The 20,000-nt window shown below is 36.2% G+C and overlaps 1 protein-coding gene across 1 annotated transcript in view; it reads right to left on the bottom strand.

Moving 5' to 3' along the window:
* Positions 1–20,000, bottom strand: part of LOC113801059 (acid-sensing ion channel 2) — a 45,991-nt gene that overhangs the window by 8,642 nt on the left and 17,349 nt on the right. Inside the window, exon 7 of the mRNA XM_070126112.1 lies at positions 313–544. Coding sequence (XP_069982213.1) covers positions 313–544 — 232 coding nt within the window. The remainder of the gene's footprint in view (positions 1–312; positions 545–20,000) is intronic.

Below are 20,000 nucleotides of genomic sequence, written 5' to 3'. Positions count from 1 at the left end.
TGTATATATATACCTGTCTACTTAAATATATATATATATATATATATATATATATATATATATATATATACATATATATATGTAGATTGAAACTCGTAGATACACAGATAGATATAGATATATAGAGGGTGTGTAAGTGTGAATATATATATCAACATATAGATAGATTGATATAGATTTAGATATGTATGTGTGTGTGTTCAAATATTTATTGTTCGTGTATTAGTTCATGTGCGTGTAAGTCCGCGAGCCAGTCCTTCAAACGGCAGAGATTTCCCAAACATCAACCCCTTTCCCTCAAGCCGCACACACCGATTCGCATCCAAGCGTCGCCAGATTTCCCTCGAAATCCGCCATCTGCGACACGGCGACGCAGCACTGAGATGCATTGAAGAGACTCCGGAGCGTTGAAGTGGAGCTGACGTCCTGCAGAGCGGCGAGGGCGAGGCGGCGGCAGGACACCCGCGCCAAGGGGCACACCGTGACGGCCGGAGCCATCTGGTAGGGAGACATCTGGCTGACCAGGTTGATGTTCACGGGGTACCTGGGGAAGGCCATGGGCTTCGTCATTTCGATGCATCTCTATATTTCTATCCATCTATTTATTTCTGCCTTAAGAATATATGTATGTATATATACATATATATATATATAAGTATATATGTATATATGTGTTTACATGTATATATGATGAAAAATTATAACCAATGCCGTAATGAACATCTTTATTGCATACGTTTCAAAGACGATTGCACGTCTTCATCTTCAGTGCTACAAAAGAACAATACAAGTAAAAACATAAGAGCCGGACAAGGCACAAATAAAAACAGTTCAGAAATAAACAAAAATATATATTACAAAAACCAAAACAAAGAAACAAAATGGAAAAATAAGGGAAATATATACAAAAGCAAAACACACCATGAATAGGGAAACACGCAGTTACGGTCACAAGATTACACCGTAAATAGCTGTGTGGCTATGATATGGTTGTTGAGCTCTGGTTTCATCTTGTGGATAAGCAGACTCTGAGATAAGGAGGTCGAGTCTGTTGGGAGATGTAGACAGAATTTTGAAATCCTTGCGAGTGTAGGGATGGTCTTCTGTGTGTAAGTGTTGGCGAATAGTGGAGAAGGACGGGTTGGTGAGAGGTAGGCCAGTTCTTATGGACTTACCCATATGTTCAAGAATTCTTGTACCAACGTGTCGTTGATCCAATATACATACCTAGTGTTGCAGCTAGGACAAGTAAACATATATACAATGCTAGAACATAATTCCGAGGGAAAAGACTCTCTTCTTTAGAAAAGTATTGATATTGTAATTATATGTGAAAACTACATTAAATTTAACCTGGGGTAATGAATATTTGAACATCCCACGTAATTGATTTCGAACGGAATTGTTCGAGATACGGTAATTTAATGTATTTAGTTTGTTTTGGAACAGAGGTAAGCTTTAGAGGCTGTCAAAAGTTATCATTTAAAAATAATCTTAGGGTTTTCTGAAACATATTGCTAGGGTATCCATTTGCTTTAAAGTAATTTCATAAAAACTTCATTTCCATATAAAAAAAAGAGGCCAAGTGGTGCAAATGCTATATGCTATATGTTGATTAAGGTAGATATGCTGTTAATCTTGTACTTCTGTGGTGCGTAGCTCAAATAATGCATTCCTAAACCAGTGAACGTATGTAGTGTACAGGCGACCGTTTTCTTTGGTGATCAGCGTGTCAAGAAAGGAAAGCTGGTTTTCTTTTTCAATTTCACAAGTAAACTTAATGTTATGATGTTGGTCATTAAGGTAGGATAGAAACAACTGTACATGTGATGGATGTTTGAACAAGAGAAAACGATCATCTATGTATCTTTTGTTTAAAGTGTTTAAATTCACTAGGGTAGTTATGTAGCCAGTTCTTTTCATGATAACACAAAAAAGTATTAGCATAGCTAGGGCCAATAGGGGAACCCATAGCAACTTCATCGATCTGAGTATACAAACATTTGTCAAAATTAAATACTGAATCTTTTGTGACTACGTTTAAAAGAGAATTTAACTGTTTCTTTTCTAAACCAAAATGTGAAAGGGTTTCGGCTGTTGTATTATTTGTGATAATATGTGTGGTTTCAGTAAGAGGCACATTTGTAAACAATGACTCGACATCAAAACTGGTCATAGTTGTGATATTATCAACTCTTAATTGATTGATATCATTTACAAAGTTAGATGAGTTGAATACCGTGTATTCATCAAATTAGAGGATGAGTGATTTGTACAAGGACTTTAGCCAGGTTGTAACTGAAGGTGCCGATAGATGAAATGATGGGCCTTAGAGGAATTCCAGGTTTGTGCACCTTCGGGAGACCATACATAAAAGACTGATATGTGGCTTCGTCGAGGATAGTTTTTAAAGGCCGTATGATTCTATTTAGTTTGTCCTCTAGATTTAATAGGTGAGTGGCTAGATCAACATTTAACACTGAATTTTGACGTCAGAAAGTATAGAGGAAGTTCTGTTTAGTAAGACTATGCCCCTTCTTTTGTCGGGTTTTGATATTACAATATGTTCGTCAGACTTTTTGATTTTCTATTAGTAACTTGTTCAGTAAAATCAGAGGAATAAAAAGTTTTACTGTACAAAGAAACTGTTGGCCAAAACAGATATTTTCCTATAGATCGAATTGTATCTTGATAGATATTACAGTTTTTTGGTGAATGGCATAGCCTTTCAAAAGGAATAATGAAAAACAAAATCCATTTTCTTAGGTCGTAGGCAGAAACTTAGGCCTAATGATTGTGCTTCCTTTTCTTTAACTCAAAATTCTATTTGAAAAGTTAAAAAATTACTTTATTTGTGTCCACTTTTCATAGAGGAAATTTTGTCCAAGTAATCAATTCTGTTTAGTAAGACTATGTGTTTTACTTTTGCATATATTTCCCTTATTTTTTCGTTGATTTATTTCATTGTTTCGCTTTTTATAATATATATTTTTGTTTATTTCTGAACTGTTTTAATGTGTTCCTTGTCCGGCTCTTATGTTTTTACTTGTTTTGTTCTTTTGGTGCACCGAAGATGAAGAAGTGCAATAGTCTTTGAAACGTATGCAATAAAGATGTTCATCACAGCATTGGTTATGATTTTCATCTTAAGATTACGCTTCCCTCGTGGTAAGTCGACAGCTGAAATTCTTACATATGTATATATGTATATGTGTGTATATATATATATATATATATATATATATATATATATATATATATATATATATATATATATATATATATATATATATATATGTGTGTGTGTGTGTGTGTGTGTGTGTGTGTGTGTGTGTGTGTGTGTGTGTGTGTGTGTGTATGTGTGTGTGAGTGTGTGTTCATATATGTATAAGTATATATATATATATATATATATATATATATATATATATATATATATATATATATATATATATATATATAAGTGTGTGTTTGGTTGCTACGATATATGTGTTTATTTTATGCTGGCTTTTCGATAATTTATTTTAGCTACTTTGTCCATAAGTGCCTGTTTATATTTATTTCCCAGGAGACTTTTATGTGCGTATGTATGCATCACAGAACACATCACACTGAACGCTTATAGATCAGTTGCTACTGTATGCACTGTACTCGCCAGAGAACCTCGGATGCAAATACTGGCAGGTGGATGCCAATTGACCAAGCCATTAAGCAGCCAAACACGGTTCGTTTGTTAAAGAAATTAAATAATTACACAGGATCATCGAATCTAAAGAGAATGGGAGAGATACAAACAACAGAATAGAATGATATAAGATACTTTGTTATACTATTGTACAAAAAAAGAGGAAAAAAAAGTTCAATTTTCCTTCATACAGAATCCACTGAGCACCTTCACAAAACATGATAAAAAGAATCAGGAAGTCAGAATTATTTGCACCCCCCACCCCACGCACACACACACACACACACCATCCTCCGCCCCTTGACATGACCTTGACAGTCTCTTGGCTGACCCATGGCATTCATGATTCCTGACCATTTACAGCCCTCGGGAGCTCGTAGATGTGAATAAATCATGAACAAACTCTATACTGATGTTCTACGTTCTACGCCGCAGCATAAACGATGGTAATGATGGCGGTTAAGAGAGTGACGACGAACAAACACCCATTGAAGCTTTTTGTACTGCTAACCGCGCGGCCCATCCAGTACAACCTTTAATAGTCTTTTTGTCAAATTACCATGGCTGTCAGTACAACAATTAGTACAACCCTTAGCATACACACGGTTATTCCACCGTTCATCACTAAAGCCAGCATTATAACCACATTCTCCACACCACCACAATAATCACCACCCACAGTCACCACCACCCACATCACCATTACCCATATCACCACAAGCCTCTTTTCGCACAACACTATATATGCCACCGCTAAACATAAATTAGCCCACACCATCCACATGCTACGTCCTCTTACAAAAAGCATTCACATCCATTTACGAAAAGCATTTACATCCACTTCCGAAAAGCATTCATTCCACTGACGCAAACATTCCCATCCACTTACTAATAACACTCCCATCCACTTACGAAAAACACTCCCATCCACTTACAAAAACATTTAGTGCACTTACAAAAAGCATTCAATCCTCTTACGAAAAGCATTCAATCCTATTACGAAAAGCATTCAATCCTCTTACGAAAAGCATTCAATCCACTTACGAAAAGCATTCAATCCACTTATGAAAAGCATTCAATCCTCTTACGAAAAGCATTCAATCCTCTTACGAAAAGCATTCAATCCTCTTACGAAAAGCATTCAATCCACTTACGAAAAGCATTCAATCCTCTTACGAAAAGCATTCAATCCACTTACGAAAAGCATTCAATCCACTTACGAAAAGCATTCAATCCACTTACGAAAAGCATTCAATCCTCTTACGAAAAGCATTCAATCCACTTACGAAAAGCATTCAATCCACTTACGAAAAGCATTCAATCCTCTTACGAAAAGCATTCAATCCTCTTACGAAAAGCATTCAATCCACTTACGAAAAGCATTCAATCCACTTACGAAAAGCATTCAATCCTCTTACGAAAAGCATTCAATCCACTTACGAAAAGCATTCAATCCACTTACGAAAAGCATTCAATCCTCTTACGAAAAGCATTCAATCCACTTACGAAAAGCATTCAATCCTCTTACGAAAAGCATTCAATCCTCTTACGAAAAGCATTCAATCCTCTTACGAAAAGCATTCAATCCTCTTACGAAAAGCATTCAATCCTCTTACGAAAAGCATTCAATCCTCTTACGAAAAGCATTCAATCCTCTTACGAAAAGCATTCAATCCTCTTACGAAAAGCATTCAATCCACTTACGAAAAGCATTCAATCCTCTTACGAAAAGCATTCAATCCACTTACGAAAAGCATTCAATCCACTTACGAAAAGCATTCAATCCTCTTACGAAAAGCATTCAATCCTCTTACGAAAAGCATTCAATCCACTTACGAAAAGCATTCAATCCTCTTACGAAAAGCATTCAATCCTCTTACGAAAAGCATTCAATCCTCTTACGAAAAGCATTCAATCCACTTACGAAAAGCATTCAATCCACTTACGAAAAGCATTCAATCCTCTTACGAAAAGCATTCAATCCTCTTACGAAAAGCATTCAATCCTCTTACGAAAAGCATTCAATCCTCTTACGAAAAGCATTCAATCCTCTTACGAAAAGCATTCAATCCTCTTACGAAAAGCATTCAATCCTCTTACGAAAAGCATTCAATCCTCTTACGAAAAGCATTCAATCCTCTTACGAAAAGCATTCAATCCTCTTACGAAAAGCATTCAATCCTCTTACGAAAAGCATTCAATCCTCTTACGAAAAGCATTCAATCCTCTTACGAAAAGCATTCAATCCACTTACGAAAAGCATTCAATCCACTTACGAAAAGCATTCAATCCTCTTACGAAAAGCATTCAATCCACTTACGAAAAGCATTCAATCCACTTACGAAAAGCATTCAATCCTCTTACGAAAAGCATTCAATCCACTTACGAAAAGCATTCAATCCACTTACGAAAAGCATTCAATCCACTTACGAAAAGCATTCAATCCACTTACGAAAAGCATTCAATCCTCTTACGAAAAGCATTCAATCCTCTTACGAAAAGCATTCAATCCACTTACGAAAAGCATTCAATCCTCTTACGAAAAGCATTCAATCCTCTTACGAAAAGCATTCAATCCTCTTACGAAAAGCATTCAATCCTCTTACGAAAAGCATTCAATCCTCTTACGAAAAGCATTCAATCCTCTTACGAAAAGCATTCAATCCTCTTACGAAAAGCATTCAATCCTCTTACGAAAAGCATTCAATCCTCTTACGAAAAGCATTCAATCCACTTACGAAAAGCATTCAATCCTCTTACGAAAAGCATTCAATCCACTTACGAAAAGCATTCAATCCACTTACGAAAAGCATTCAATCCACTTACGAAAAGCATTCAATCCACTTACGAAAAGCATTCAATCCACTTACGAAAAGCATTCAATCCACTTACGAAAAGCATTCAATCCTCTTACGAAAAGCATTCAATCCTCTTACGAAAAGCATTCAATCCACTTACGAAAAGCATTCAATCCTCTTACGAAAAGCATTCAATCCTCTTACGAAAAGCATTCAATCCACTTACGAAAAGCATTCAATCCTCTTACGAAAAGCATTCAATCCACTTACGAAAAGCATTCAATCCTCTTACGAAAAGCATTCAATCCACTTACGAAAAGCATTCAATCCACTTACGAAAAGCATTCAATCCTCTTACGAAAAGCATTCAATCCTCTTACGAAAAGCATTCAATCCTCTTACGAAAAGCATTCAATCCTCTTACGAAAAGCATTCAATCCACTTACGAAAAGCATTCAATCCTCTTACGAAAAGCATTCAATCCACTTACGAAAAGCATTCAATCCACTTACGAAAAGCATTCAATCCACTTACGAAAAGCATTCAATCCACTTACGAAAAGCATTCAATCCACTTACGAAAAGCATTCAATCCTCTTACGAAAAGCATTCAATCCACTTACGAAAAGCATTCAATCCACTTACGAAAAGCATTCAATCCACTTACGAAAAGCATTCAATCCACTTACGAAAAGCATTCAATCCACTTACGAAAAGCATTCAATCCACTTACGAAAAGCATTCAATCCACTTACGAAAAGCATTCAATCCACTTACGAAAAGCATTCAATCCACTTACGAAAAGCATTCAATCCACTTACGAAAAGCATTCAATCCTCTTACGAAAAGCATTCAATCCACTTACGAAAAGCATTCAATCCACTTACGAAAAGCATTCAATCCACTTACGAAAAGCATTCAATCCACTTACGAAAAGCATTCAATCCACTTACGAAAAGCATTCAATCCTCTTACGAAAAGCATTCAATACTCTTACGAAAAGCATTCAATCCACTTACGAAAAGCATTCAATCCTCTTACGAAAAGCATTCAATCCACTTACGAAAAGCATTCAATCCACTTACGAAAAGCATTCAATCCACTTACGAAAAGCATTCAATCCACTTACGAAAAGCATTCAATCCACTTACGAAAAGCATTCAATCCTCTTACGAAAAGCATTCAATCCACTTACGAAAAGCATTCAATCCTCTTACGAAAAGCATTCAATCCACTTACGAAAAGCATTCAATCCACTTACGAAAAGCATTCAATCCTCTTACGAAAAGCATTCAATCCTCTTACGAAAAGCATTCAATCCACTTACGAAAAGCATTCAATCCACTTACGAAAAGCATTCAATCCTCTTACGAAAAGCATTCAATCCACTTACGAAAAGCATTCAATCCACTTACGAAAAGCATTCAATCCTCTTACGAAAAGCATTCAATCCTCTTACGAAAAGCATTCAATCCACTTACGAAAAGCATTCAATCCTCTTACGAAAAGCATTCAATCCACTTACGAAAAGCATTCAATCCACTTACGAAAAGCATTCAATCCACTTACGAAAAGCATTCAATCCTCTTACGAAAAGCATTCAATCCTCTTACGAAAAGCATTCAATCCTCTTACGAAAAGCATTCAATCCACTTACGAAAAGCATTCAATCCACTTACGAAAAGCATTCAATCCACTTACGAAAAGCATTCAATCCTCTTACGAAAAGCATTCAATCCTCTTACGAAAAGCATTCAATCCTCTTACGAAAAGCATTCAATCCACTTACGAAAAGCATTCAATCCACTTACGAAAAGCATTCAATCCTCTTACGAAAAGCATTCAATCCTCTTACGAAAAGCATTCAATCCTCTTACGAAAAGCATTCAATCCACTTACGAAAAGCATTCAATCCTCTTACGAAAAGCATTCAATCCACTTACGAAAAGCATTCAATCCACTTACGAAAAGCATTCAATCCTCTTACGAAAAGCATTCAATCCACTTACGAAAAGCATTCAATCCACTTACGAAAAGCATTCAATCCTCTTACGAAAAGCATTCAATCCTCTTACGAAAAGCATTCAATCCACTTACGAAAAGCATTCAATCCTCTTACGAAAAGCATTCAATCCTCTTACGAAAAGCATTCAATCCACTTACGAAAAGCATTCAATCCACTTACGAAAAGCATTCAATCCACTTACGAAAAGCATTCAATCCTCTTACGAAAAGCATTCAATCCTCTTACGAAAAGCATTCAATCCTCTTACGAAAAGCATTCAATCCACTTACGAAAAGCATTCAATCCACTTACGAAAAGCATTCAATCCTCTTACGAAAAGCATTCAATCCACTTACGAAAAGCATTCAATCCACTTACGAAAAGCATTCAATCCACTTACGAAAAGCATTCAATCCTCTTACGAAAAGCATTCAATCCTCTTACGAAAAGCATTCAATCCACTTACGAAAAGCATTCAATCCTCTTACGAAAAGCATTCAATCCTCTTACGAAAAGCATTCAATCCTCTTACGAAAAGCATTCAATCCACTTACGAAAAGCATTCAATCCACTTACGAAAAGCATTCAATCCTCTTACGAAAAGCATTCAATCCTCTTACGAAAAGCATTCAATCCACTTACGAAAAGCATTCAATCCACTTACGAAAAGCATTCAATCCTCTTACGAAAAGCATTCAATCCACTTACGAAAAGCATTCAATCCTCTTACGAAAAGCATTCAATCCACTTACGAAAAGCATTCAATCCACTTACGAAAAGCATTCAATCCTCTTACGAAAAGCATTCAATCCTCTTACGAAAAGCATTCAATCCACTTACGAAAAGCATTCAATCCTCTTACGAAAAGCATTCAATCCTCTTACGAAAAGCATTCAATCCTCTTACGAAAAGCATTCAATCCTCTTACGAAAAGCATTCAATCCACTTACGAAAAGCATTCAATCCACTTACGAAAAGCATTCAATCCACTTACGAAAAGCATTCAATCCTCTTACGAAAAGCATTCAATCCTCTTACGAAAAGCATTCAATCCACTTACGAAAAGCATTCAATCCTCTTACGAAAAGCATTCAATCCTCTTACGAAAAGCATTCAATCCACTTACGAAAAGCATTCAATCCTCTTACGAAAAGCATTCAATCCTCTTACGAAAAGCATTCAATCCTCTTACGAAAAGCATTCAATCCTCTTACGAAAAGCATTCAATCCACTTACGAAAAGCATTCAATCCACTTACGAAAAGCATTCAATCCTCTTACGAAAAGCATTCAATCCTCTTACGAAAAGCATTCAATCCTCTTACGAAAAGCATTCAATCCTCTTACGAAAAGCATTCAATCCACTTACGAAAAGCATTCAATCCTCTTACGAAAAGCATTCAATCCTCTTACGAAAAGCATTCAATCCTCTTACGAAAAGCATTCAATCCTCTTACGAAAAGCATTCAATCCTCTTACGAAAAGCATTCAATCCTCTTACGAAAAGCATTCAATCCACTTACGAAAAGCATTCAATCCACTTACGAAAAGCATTCAATCCACTTACGAAAAGCATTCAATCCACTTACGAAAAGCATTCAATCCTCTTACGAAAAGCATTCAATCCTCTTACGAAAAGCATTCAATCCTCTTACGAAAAGCATTCAATCCTCTTACGAAAAGCATTCAATCCACTTACGAAAAGCATTCAATCCTCTTACGAAAAGCATTCAATCCACTTACGAAAAGCATTCAATCCACTTACGAAAAGCATTCAATCCACTTACGAAAAGCATTCAATCCACTTACGAAAAGCATTCAATCCACTTACGAAAAGCATTCAATCCACTTACGAAAAGCATTCAATCCTCTTACGAAAAGCATTCAATCCTCTTACGAAAAGCATTCAATCCACTTACGAAAAGCATTCAATCCACTTACGAAAAGCATTCAATCCTCTTACGAAAAGCATTCAATCCTCTTACGAAAAGCATTCAATCCTCTTACGAAAAGCATTCAATCCACTTACGAAAAGCATTCAATCCTCTTACGAAAAGCATTCAATCCTCTTACGAAAAGCATTCAATCCACTTACGAAAAGCATTCAATCCACTTACGAAAAGCATTCAATCCACTTACGAAAAGCATTCAATCCACTTACGAAAAGCATTCAATCCACTTACGAAAAGCATTCAATCCACTTACGAAAAGCATTCAATCCACTTACGAAAAGCATTCAATCCACTTACGAAAAGCATTCAATCCTCTTACGAAAAGCATTCAATCCACTTACGAAAAGCATTCAATCCTCTTACGAAAAGCATTCAATCCTCTTACGAAAAGCATTCAATCCTCTTACGAAAAGCATTCAATCCACTTACGAAAAGCATTCAATCCACTTACGAAAAGCATTCAATCCACTTACGAAAAGCATTCAATCCACTTACGAAAAGCATTCAATCCTCTTACGAAAAGCATTCAATCCTCTTACGAAAAGCATTCAATCCTCTTACGAAAAGCATTCAATCCACTTACGAAAAGCATTCAATCCTCTTACGAAAAGCATTCAATCCACTTACGAAAAGCATTCAATCCTCTTACGAAAAGCATTCAATCCACTTACGAAAAGCATTCAATCCACTTACGAAAAGCATTCAATCCTCTTACGAAAAGCATTCAATCCTCTTACGAAAAGCATTCAATCCACTTACGAAAAGCATTCAATCCACTTACGAAAAGCATTCAATCCACTTACGAAAAGCATTCAATCCTCTTACGAAAAGCATTCAATCCTCTTACGAAAAGCATTCAATCCACTTACGAAAAGCATTCAATCCTCTTACGAAAAGCATTCAATCCTCTTACGAAAAGCATTCAATCCACTTACGAAAAGCATTCAATCCACTTACGAAAAGCATTCAATCCTCTTACGAAAAGCATTCAATCCACTTACGAAAAGCATTCAATCCTCTTACGAAAAGCATTCAATCCACTTACGAAAAGCATTCAATCCTCTTACGAAAAGCATTCAATCCTCTTACGAAAAGCATTCAATCCACTTACGAAAAGCATTCAATCCTCTTACGAAAAGCATTCAATCCACTTACGAAAAGCATTCAATCCTCTTACGAAAAGCATTCAATCCACTTACGAAAAGCATTCAATCCTCTTACGAAAAGCATTCAATCCACTTACGAAAAGCATTCAATCCTCTTACGAAAAGCATTCAATCCACTTACGAAAAGCATTCAATCCTCTTACGAAAAGCATTCAATCCTCTTACGAAAAGCATTCAATCCTCTTACGAAAAGCATTCAATCCTCTTACGAAAAGCATTCAATCCACTTACGAAAAGCATTCAATCCTCTTACGAAAAGCATTCAATCCTCTTACGAAAAGCATTCAATCCTCTTACGAAAAGCATTCAATCCTCTTACGAAAAGCATTCAATCCACTTACGAAAAGCATTCAATCCTCTTACGAAAAGCATTCAATCCTCTTACGAAAAGCATTCAATCCTCTTTCGAAAAGCATTCAATCCTCTTACGAAAAGCATTCAATCCACTTACGAAAAGCATTCAATCCTCTTACGAAAAGCATTCAATCCTCTTACGAAAAGCATTCAATCCTCTTACGAAAAGCATTCAATCCTCTTACGAAAAGCATTCAATCCTCTTACGAAAAGCATTCAATCCTCTTACGAAAAGCATTCAATCCTCTTACGAAAAGCATTCAATCCTCTTACGAAAAGCATTCAATCCTCTTACGAAAAGCATTCAATCCTCTTACGAAAAGCATTCAATCCTCTTACGAAAAGCATTCAATCCTCTTTCGAAAAGCATTCAATCCTCTTACGAAAAGCATTCAATCCTCTTACGAAAAGCATTCAATCCTCTTACGAAAAGCATTCAATCCTCTTACGAAAAGCATTCAATCCTCTTTCGAAAAGCATTCAATCCTCTTACGAAAAGCATTCAATCCTCTTACGAAAAGCATTCAATCCTCTTACGAAAAGCATTCAATCCTCTTTCGAAAAGCATTCAATCCTCTTACGAAAAGCATTCAATCCTCTTACGAAAAGCATTCAATCCACTTACGAAAAGCATTCAATCCTCTTACGAAAAGCATTCAATCCTCTTACGAAAAGCATTCAATCCACTTACGAAAAGCATTCAATCCTCTTACGAAAAGCATTCAATCCTCTTACGAAAAGCATTCAATCCTCTTACGAAAAGCATTCAATCCTCTTACGAAAAGCATTCAATCCTCTTACGAAAAGCATTCAATCCTCTTACGAAAAGCATTCAATCCACTTACGAAAAGCATTCAATCCACTTACGAAAAGCATTCAATCCTCTTACGAAAAGCATTCAATCCTCTTACGAAAAGCATTCAATCCTCTTACGAAAAGCATTCAATCCTCTTACGAAAAGCATTCAATCCACTTACGAAAAGCATTCAATCCTCTTACGAAAAGCATTCAATCCACTTACGAAAAGCATTCAATCCACTTATGAAAAGCATTCAATCCTCTTACGAAAAGCATTCAATCCTCTTACGAAAAGCATTCAATCCTCTTACGAAAAGCATTCAATCCTCTTACGAAAAGCATTCAATCCACTTACGAAAAGCATTCAATCCTCTTACGAAAAGCATTCAATCCTCTTACGAAAAGCATTCAATCCTCTTACGAAAAGCATTCAATCCTCTTACGAAAAGCATTCAATCCACTTACGAAAAGCATTCAATCCTCTTACGAAAAGCATTCAATCCTCTTACGAAAAGCATTCAATCCTCTTACGAAAAGCATTCAATCCTCTTACGAAAAGCATTCAATCCTCTTACGAAAAGCATTCAATCCTCTTACGAAAAGCATTCAATCCTCTTACGAAAAGCATTCAATCCTCTTACGAAAAGCATTCAATCCTCTTACGAAAAGCATTCAATCCTCTTACGAAAAGCATTCAATCCTCTTACGAAAAGCATTCAATCCTCTTACGAAAAGCATTCAATCCTCTTACGAAAAGCATTCAATCCTCTTACGAAAAGCATTCAATCCTCTTACGAAAAGCATTCAATCCTCTTACGAAAAGCATTCAATCCTCTTACGAAAAGCATTCAATCCTCTTACGAAAAGCATTCAATCCTCTTACGAAAAGCATTCAATCCACTTACGAAAAGCATTCAATCCACTTACGAAAAGCATTCAATCCTCTTACGAAAAGCATTCAATCCTCTTACGAAAAGCATTCAATCCTCTTACGAAAAGCATTCATTCCACTTACGAAAAGCATTCAATCCACTTACGAAAAACATTCAATCCACTTACGAAAAGCATTCAATCCTCTTACGAAAAGCATTCAATCCTCTTACGAAAAGCATTCAATCCTCTTACGAAAAGCATTCAATCCTCTTACGAAAAGCATTCAATCCTCTTACGAAAAGCATTCAATCCTCTTACGAAAAGCATTCAATCCTCTTACGAAAAGCATTCAATCCTCTTACGAAAAGCATTCAATCCTCTTACGAAAAGCATTCAATCCTCTTACGAAAAGCATTCAATCCTCTTACGAAAAGCATTCAATCCTCTTACGAAAAGCATTCAATCCTCTTACGAAAAGCATTCAATCCTCTTACGAAAAGCATTCAATCCTCTTACGAAAAGCATTCAATCCTCTTACGAAAAGCATTCAATCCTCTTACGAAAAGCATTCAATCCACATACGAAAAGCATTCAATCCTCTTACGAAAAGCATTCAATCCACTTACGAAAAGCATTCAATCCTCTTACGAAAAGCATTCAATCCTCTTACGAAAAGCATTCAATCCTCTTACGAAAAGCATTCAATCCACTTACGAAAAGCATTCAATCCTCTTACGAAAAGCATTCAATCCTCTTACGAAAAGCATTCAATCCTCTTACGAAAAGCATTCAATCCTCTTACGAAAAGCATTCAATCCTCTTACGAAAAGCATTCAATCCTCTTACGAAAAGCATTCAATCCTCTTACGAAAAGCATTCAATCCTCTTACGAAAAGCATTCAATCCTCTTACGAAAAGCATTCAATCCTCTTACGAAAAGCATTCAATCCTCTTACGAAAAGCATTCAATCCTCTTACGAAAAGCATTCAATCCTCTTACGAAAAGCATTCAATCCTCTTACGAAAAGCATTCAATCCTCTTACGAAAAGCATTCAATCCTCTTACGAAAAGCATTCAATCCTCTTACGAAAAGCATTCAATCCTCTTACGAAAAGCATTCAATCCTCTTACGAAAAGCATTCAATCCTCTTTCGAAAAGCATTCAATCCTCTTACGAAAAGCATTCAATCCTCTTACGAAAAGCATTCAATCCTCTTACGAAAAGCATTCAATCCTCTTACGAAAAGCATTCAATCCTCTTACGAAAAGCATTCAATCCTCTTACGAAAAGCATTCAATCCTCTTACGAAAAGCATTCAATCCTCTTACGAAAAGCATTCAATCCTCTTACGAAAAGCATTCAATCCTCTTACGAAAAGCATTCAATCCTCTTACGAAAAGCATTCAATCCTCTTACGAAAAGCATTCAATCCTCTTACGAAAAGCATTCAATCCTCTTACGAAAAGCATTCAATCCTCTTACGAAAAGCATTCAATCCTCTTACGAAAAGCATTCAATCCTCTTACGAAAAGCATTCAATCCTCTTACGAAAAGCATTCAATCCTCTTACGAAAAGCATTCAATCCTCTTACGAAAAGCATTCAATCCTCTTACGAAAAGCATTCAATCCTCTTACGAAAAGCATTCAATCCTCTTACGAAAAGCATTCAATCCTCTTACGAAAAGCATTCAATCCACTTACGAAAAGCATTCAATCCACTTACGAAAAGCATTCAATCCACTTACGAAAAGCATTCAATCCTCTTACGAAAAGCATTCAATCCTCTTACGAAAAGCATTCAATCCTCTTACGAAAAGCATTCAATCCTCTTACGAAAAGCATTCAATCCTCTTACGAAAAGCATTCAATCCTCTTACGAAAAGCATTCAATCCTCTTACGAAAAGCATTCAATCCACTTACGAAAAGCATTCAATCCTCTTACGAAAAGCATTCAATCCTCTTACGAAAAGCATTCAATCCTCTTACGAAAAGCATTCAATCCACTTACGAAAAGCATTCAATCCTCTTACGAAAAGCATTCAATCCACTTACGAAAAGCATTCAATCCTCTTACGAAAAGCATTCAATCCTCTTACGAAAAGCATTCAATCCTCTTACGAAAAGCATTCAATCCACTTACGAAAAGCATTCAATCCTCTTACGAAAAGCATTCAATCCTCTTACGAAAAGCATTCAATCCTCTTACGAAAAGCATTCAATCCACTTACGAAAAGCATTCAATCCTCTTACGAAAAGCATTCAATCCTCTTACGAAAAGCATTCAATCCTCTTACGAAAAGCATTCAATCCTCTTACGAAAAGCATTCAATCCTCTTACGAAAAGCATTCAATCCTCTTACGAAAAGCATTCAATCCTCTTACGAAAAGCATTCAATCCACTTACGAAAAGCATTCAATCCTCTTACGAAAAGCATTCAATCCTCTTACGAAAAGCATTCAATCCTCTTACGAAAAGCATTCAATCCTCTTACGAAAAGCATTCAATCCTCTTACGAAAAGCATTCAATCCACTTACGAAAAGCATTCAATCCTCTTACGAAAAGCATTCAATCCTCTTACGAAAAGCATTCAATCCTCTTACGAAAAGCATTCAATCCTCTTACGAAAAGCATTCAATCCTCTTACGAAAAGCATTCAATCCTCTTACGAAAAGCATTCAATCCTCTTACGAAAAGCATTCAATCCTCTTACGAAAAGCATTCAATCCTCTTACGAAAAGCATTCAATCCTCTTACGAAAAGCATTCAATCCTCTTACGAAAAGCATTCAATCCTCTTACGAAAAGCATTCAATCCTCTTACGAAAAGCATTCAATCCTCTTACGAAAAGCATTCAATCCTCTTACGAAAAGCATTCAATCCTCTTACGAAAAGCATTCAATCCTCTTACGAAAAGCATTCAATCCTCTTACGAAAAGCATTCAATCCTCTTACGAAAAGCATTCAATCCTCTTACGAAAAGCATTCAATCCTCTTACGAAAAGCATTCAATCCTCTTACGAAAAGCATTCAATCCTCTTACGAAAAGCATTCAATCCTCTTACGAAAAGCATTCAATCCTCTTACGAAAAGCATTCAATCCTCTTACGAAAAGCATTCAATCCTCTTACGAAAAGCATTCAATCCTCTTACGAAAAGCATTCAATCCTCTTACGAAAAGCATTCAATCCTCTTACGAAAAGCATTCAATCCTCTTACGAAAAGCATTCAATCCTCTTACGAAAAGCATTCAATCCTCTTACGAAAAGCATTCAATCCTCTTACGAAAAGCATTCAATCCTCTTACGAAAAGCATTCAATCCTCTTACGAAAAGCATTCAATCCTCTTACGAAAAGCATTCAATCCTCTTACGAAAAGCATTCAATCCTCTTACGAAAAGCATTCAATCCTCTTACGAAAAGCATTCAATCCTCTTACGAAAAGCATTCAATCCTCTTACGAAAAGCATTCAATCCTCTTACGAAAAGCATTCAATCCTCTTACGAAAAGCATTCAATCCTCTTACGAAAAGCATTCAATCCTCTTACGAAAAGCATTCAATCCTCTTACGAAAAGCATTCAATCCTCTTACGAAAAGCATTCAATCCTCTTACGAAAAGCATTCAATCCTCTTACGAAAAGCATTCAATCCTCTTACGAAAAGCATTCAATCCTCTTACGAAAAGCATTCAATCCTCTTACGAAAAGCATTCAATCCTCTTACGAAAAGCATTCAATCCTCTTACGAAAAGCATTCAATCCTCTTACGAAAAGCATTCAATCCTCTTACGAAAAGCATTCAATCCTCTTACGAAAAGCATTCAATCCTCTTACGAAAAGCATTCAATCCTCTTACGAAAAGCATTCAATCCTCTTACGAAAAGCATTCAATCCTCTTACGAAAAGCATTCAATCCTCTTACGAAAAGCATTCAATCCTCTTACGAAAAGCATTCAATCCTCTTACGAAAAGCATTCAATCCTCTTACGAAAAGCATTCAATCCTCTTACGAAAAGCATTCAATCCTCTTACGAAAAGCATTCAATCCTCTTACGAAAAGCATTCAATCCTCTTACGAAAAGCATTCAATCCTCTTACGAAAAGCATTCAATCCTCTTACGAAAAGCATTCAATCCTCTTACGAAAAGCATTCAATCCTCTTACGAAAAGCATTCAATCCTCTTACGAAAAGCATTCAATCCTCTTACGAAAAGCATTCAATCCTCTTACGAAAAGCATTCAATCCTCTTACGAAAAGCATTCAATCCTCTTACGAAAAGCATTCAATCCTCTTACGAAAAGCATTCAATCCTCTTACGAAAAGCATTCAATCCTCTTACGAAAAGCATTCAATCCTCTTACGAAAAGCATTCAATCCTCTTACGAAAAGCATTCAATCCTCTTACGAAAAGCATTCAATCCTCTTACGAAAAGCATTCAATCCTCTTACGAAAAGCATTCAATCCTCTTACGAAAAGCATTCAATCCTCTTACGAAAAGCATTCAATCCTCTTACGAAAAGCATTCAATCCTCTTACGAAAAGCATTCAATCCTCTTACGAAAAGCATTCAATCCTCTTACGAAAAGCATTCAATCCACTTACGAAAAGCATTCAATCCTCTTACGAAAAGCATTCAATCCTCTTACGAAAAGCATTCAATCCTCTTACGAAAAGCATTCAATCCTCTTACGAAAAGCATTCAATCCTCTTACGAAAAGCATTCAATCCTCTTACGAAAAGCATTCAATCCTCTTACGAAAAGCATTCAATCCTCTTACGAAAAGCATTCAATCCTCTTACGAAAAGCATTCAATCCACTTACGAAAAGCATTCAATCCTCTTACGAAAAGCATTCAATCCTCTTACGAAAAGCATTCAATCCTCTTACGAAAAGCATTCAATCCACTTACGAAAAGCATTCAATCCTCTTACGAAAAGCATTCAATCCTCTTACGAAAAGCATTCAATCCTCTTACGAAAAGCATTCAATCCACTTACGAAAAGCATTCAATCCTCTTACGAAAAGCATTCAATCCACTTACGAAAAGCATTCAATCCTCTTACGAAAAGCATTCAATCCACTTACGAAAAGCATTCAATCCTCTTACGAAAAGCATTCAATCCTCTTACGAAAAGCATTCAATCCTCTTACGAAAAGCATTCAATCCACTTACGAAAAGCATTCAATCCTCTTACGAAAAGCATTCAATCCTCTTACGAAAAGCATTCAATCCTCTTACGAAAAGCATTCAATCCTCTTACGAAAAGCATTCAATCCTCTTACGAAAAGCATTCAATCCTCTTACGAAAAGCATTCAATCCTCTTACGAAAAGCATTCAATCCTCTTACGAAAAGCATTCAATCCTCTTACGAAAAGCATTCAATCCTCTTACGAAAAGCATTCAATCCTCTTACGAAAAGCATTCAATCCTCTTACGAAAAGCATTCAATCCTCTTACGAAAAGCATTCAATCCTCTTACGAAAAGCATTCAATCCTCTTACGAAAAGCATTCAATCCTCTTACGAAAAGCATTCAATCCTCTTACGAAAAGCATTCAATCCTCTTACGAAAAGCATTCAATCCTCTTACGAAAAGCATTCAATCCTCTTACGAAAAGCATTCAATCCTCTTACGAAAAGCATTCAATCCACTTACGAAAAGCATTCAATCCTCTTACGAAAAGCATTCAATCCTCTTACGAAAAGCATTCAATCCTCTTACGAAAAGCATTCAATCCTCTTACGAAAAGCATTCAATCCTCTTACGAAAAGCATTCAATCCTCTTACGAAAAGCATTCAATCCTCTTACGAAAAGCATTCAATCCTCTTACGAAAAGCATTCAATCCTCTTACGAAAAGCATTCAATCCTCTTACGAAAAGCATTCAATCCTCTTACGAAAAGCATTCAATCCTCTTACGAAAAGCATTCAATCCTCTTACGAAAAGCATTCAATCCTCTTACGAAAAGCATTCAATCCACTTACGAAAAGCATTCAATCCTCTTACGAAAAGCATTCAATCCACTTACGAAAAGCATTCAATCCACTTACGAAAAGCATTCAATCCACTTACGAAAAGCATTCAATCCACTTACGAAAAGCATTCAATCCACTTACGAAAAGCATTCAATCCTCTTACGAAAAGCATTCAATCCTCTTACGAAAAGCATTCAATCCACTTACGAAAAGCATTCAATCCTCTTACGAAAAGCATTCAATCCACTTACGAAAAGCATTCAATCCTCTTACGAAAAGCATTCAATCCTCTTACGAAAAGCATTCAATCCTCTTACGAAAAGCATTCAATCCTCTTACGAAAAGCATTCAATCCACTTACGAAAAGCATTCAATCCACTTACGAA

Source organism: Penaeus vannamei, chromosome 10 (assembly GCF_042767895.1).
Source record: "Penaeus vannamei isolate JL-2024 chromosome 10, ASM4276789v1, whole genome shotgun sequence".
NCBI classification, from domain to species: domain Eukaryota; kingdom Metazoa; phylum Arthropoda; class Malacostraca; order Decapoda; family Penaeidae; genus Penaeus; species Penaeus vannamei.
Note: the sequence above shows the minus strand (reverse complement) of the source record. Positions and strands in the feature narration are given on the sequence as shown.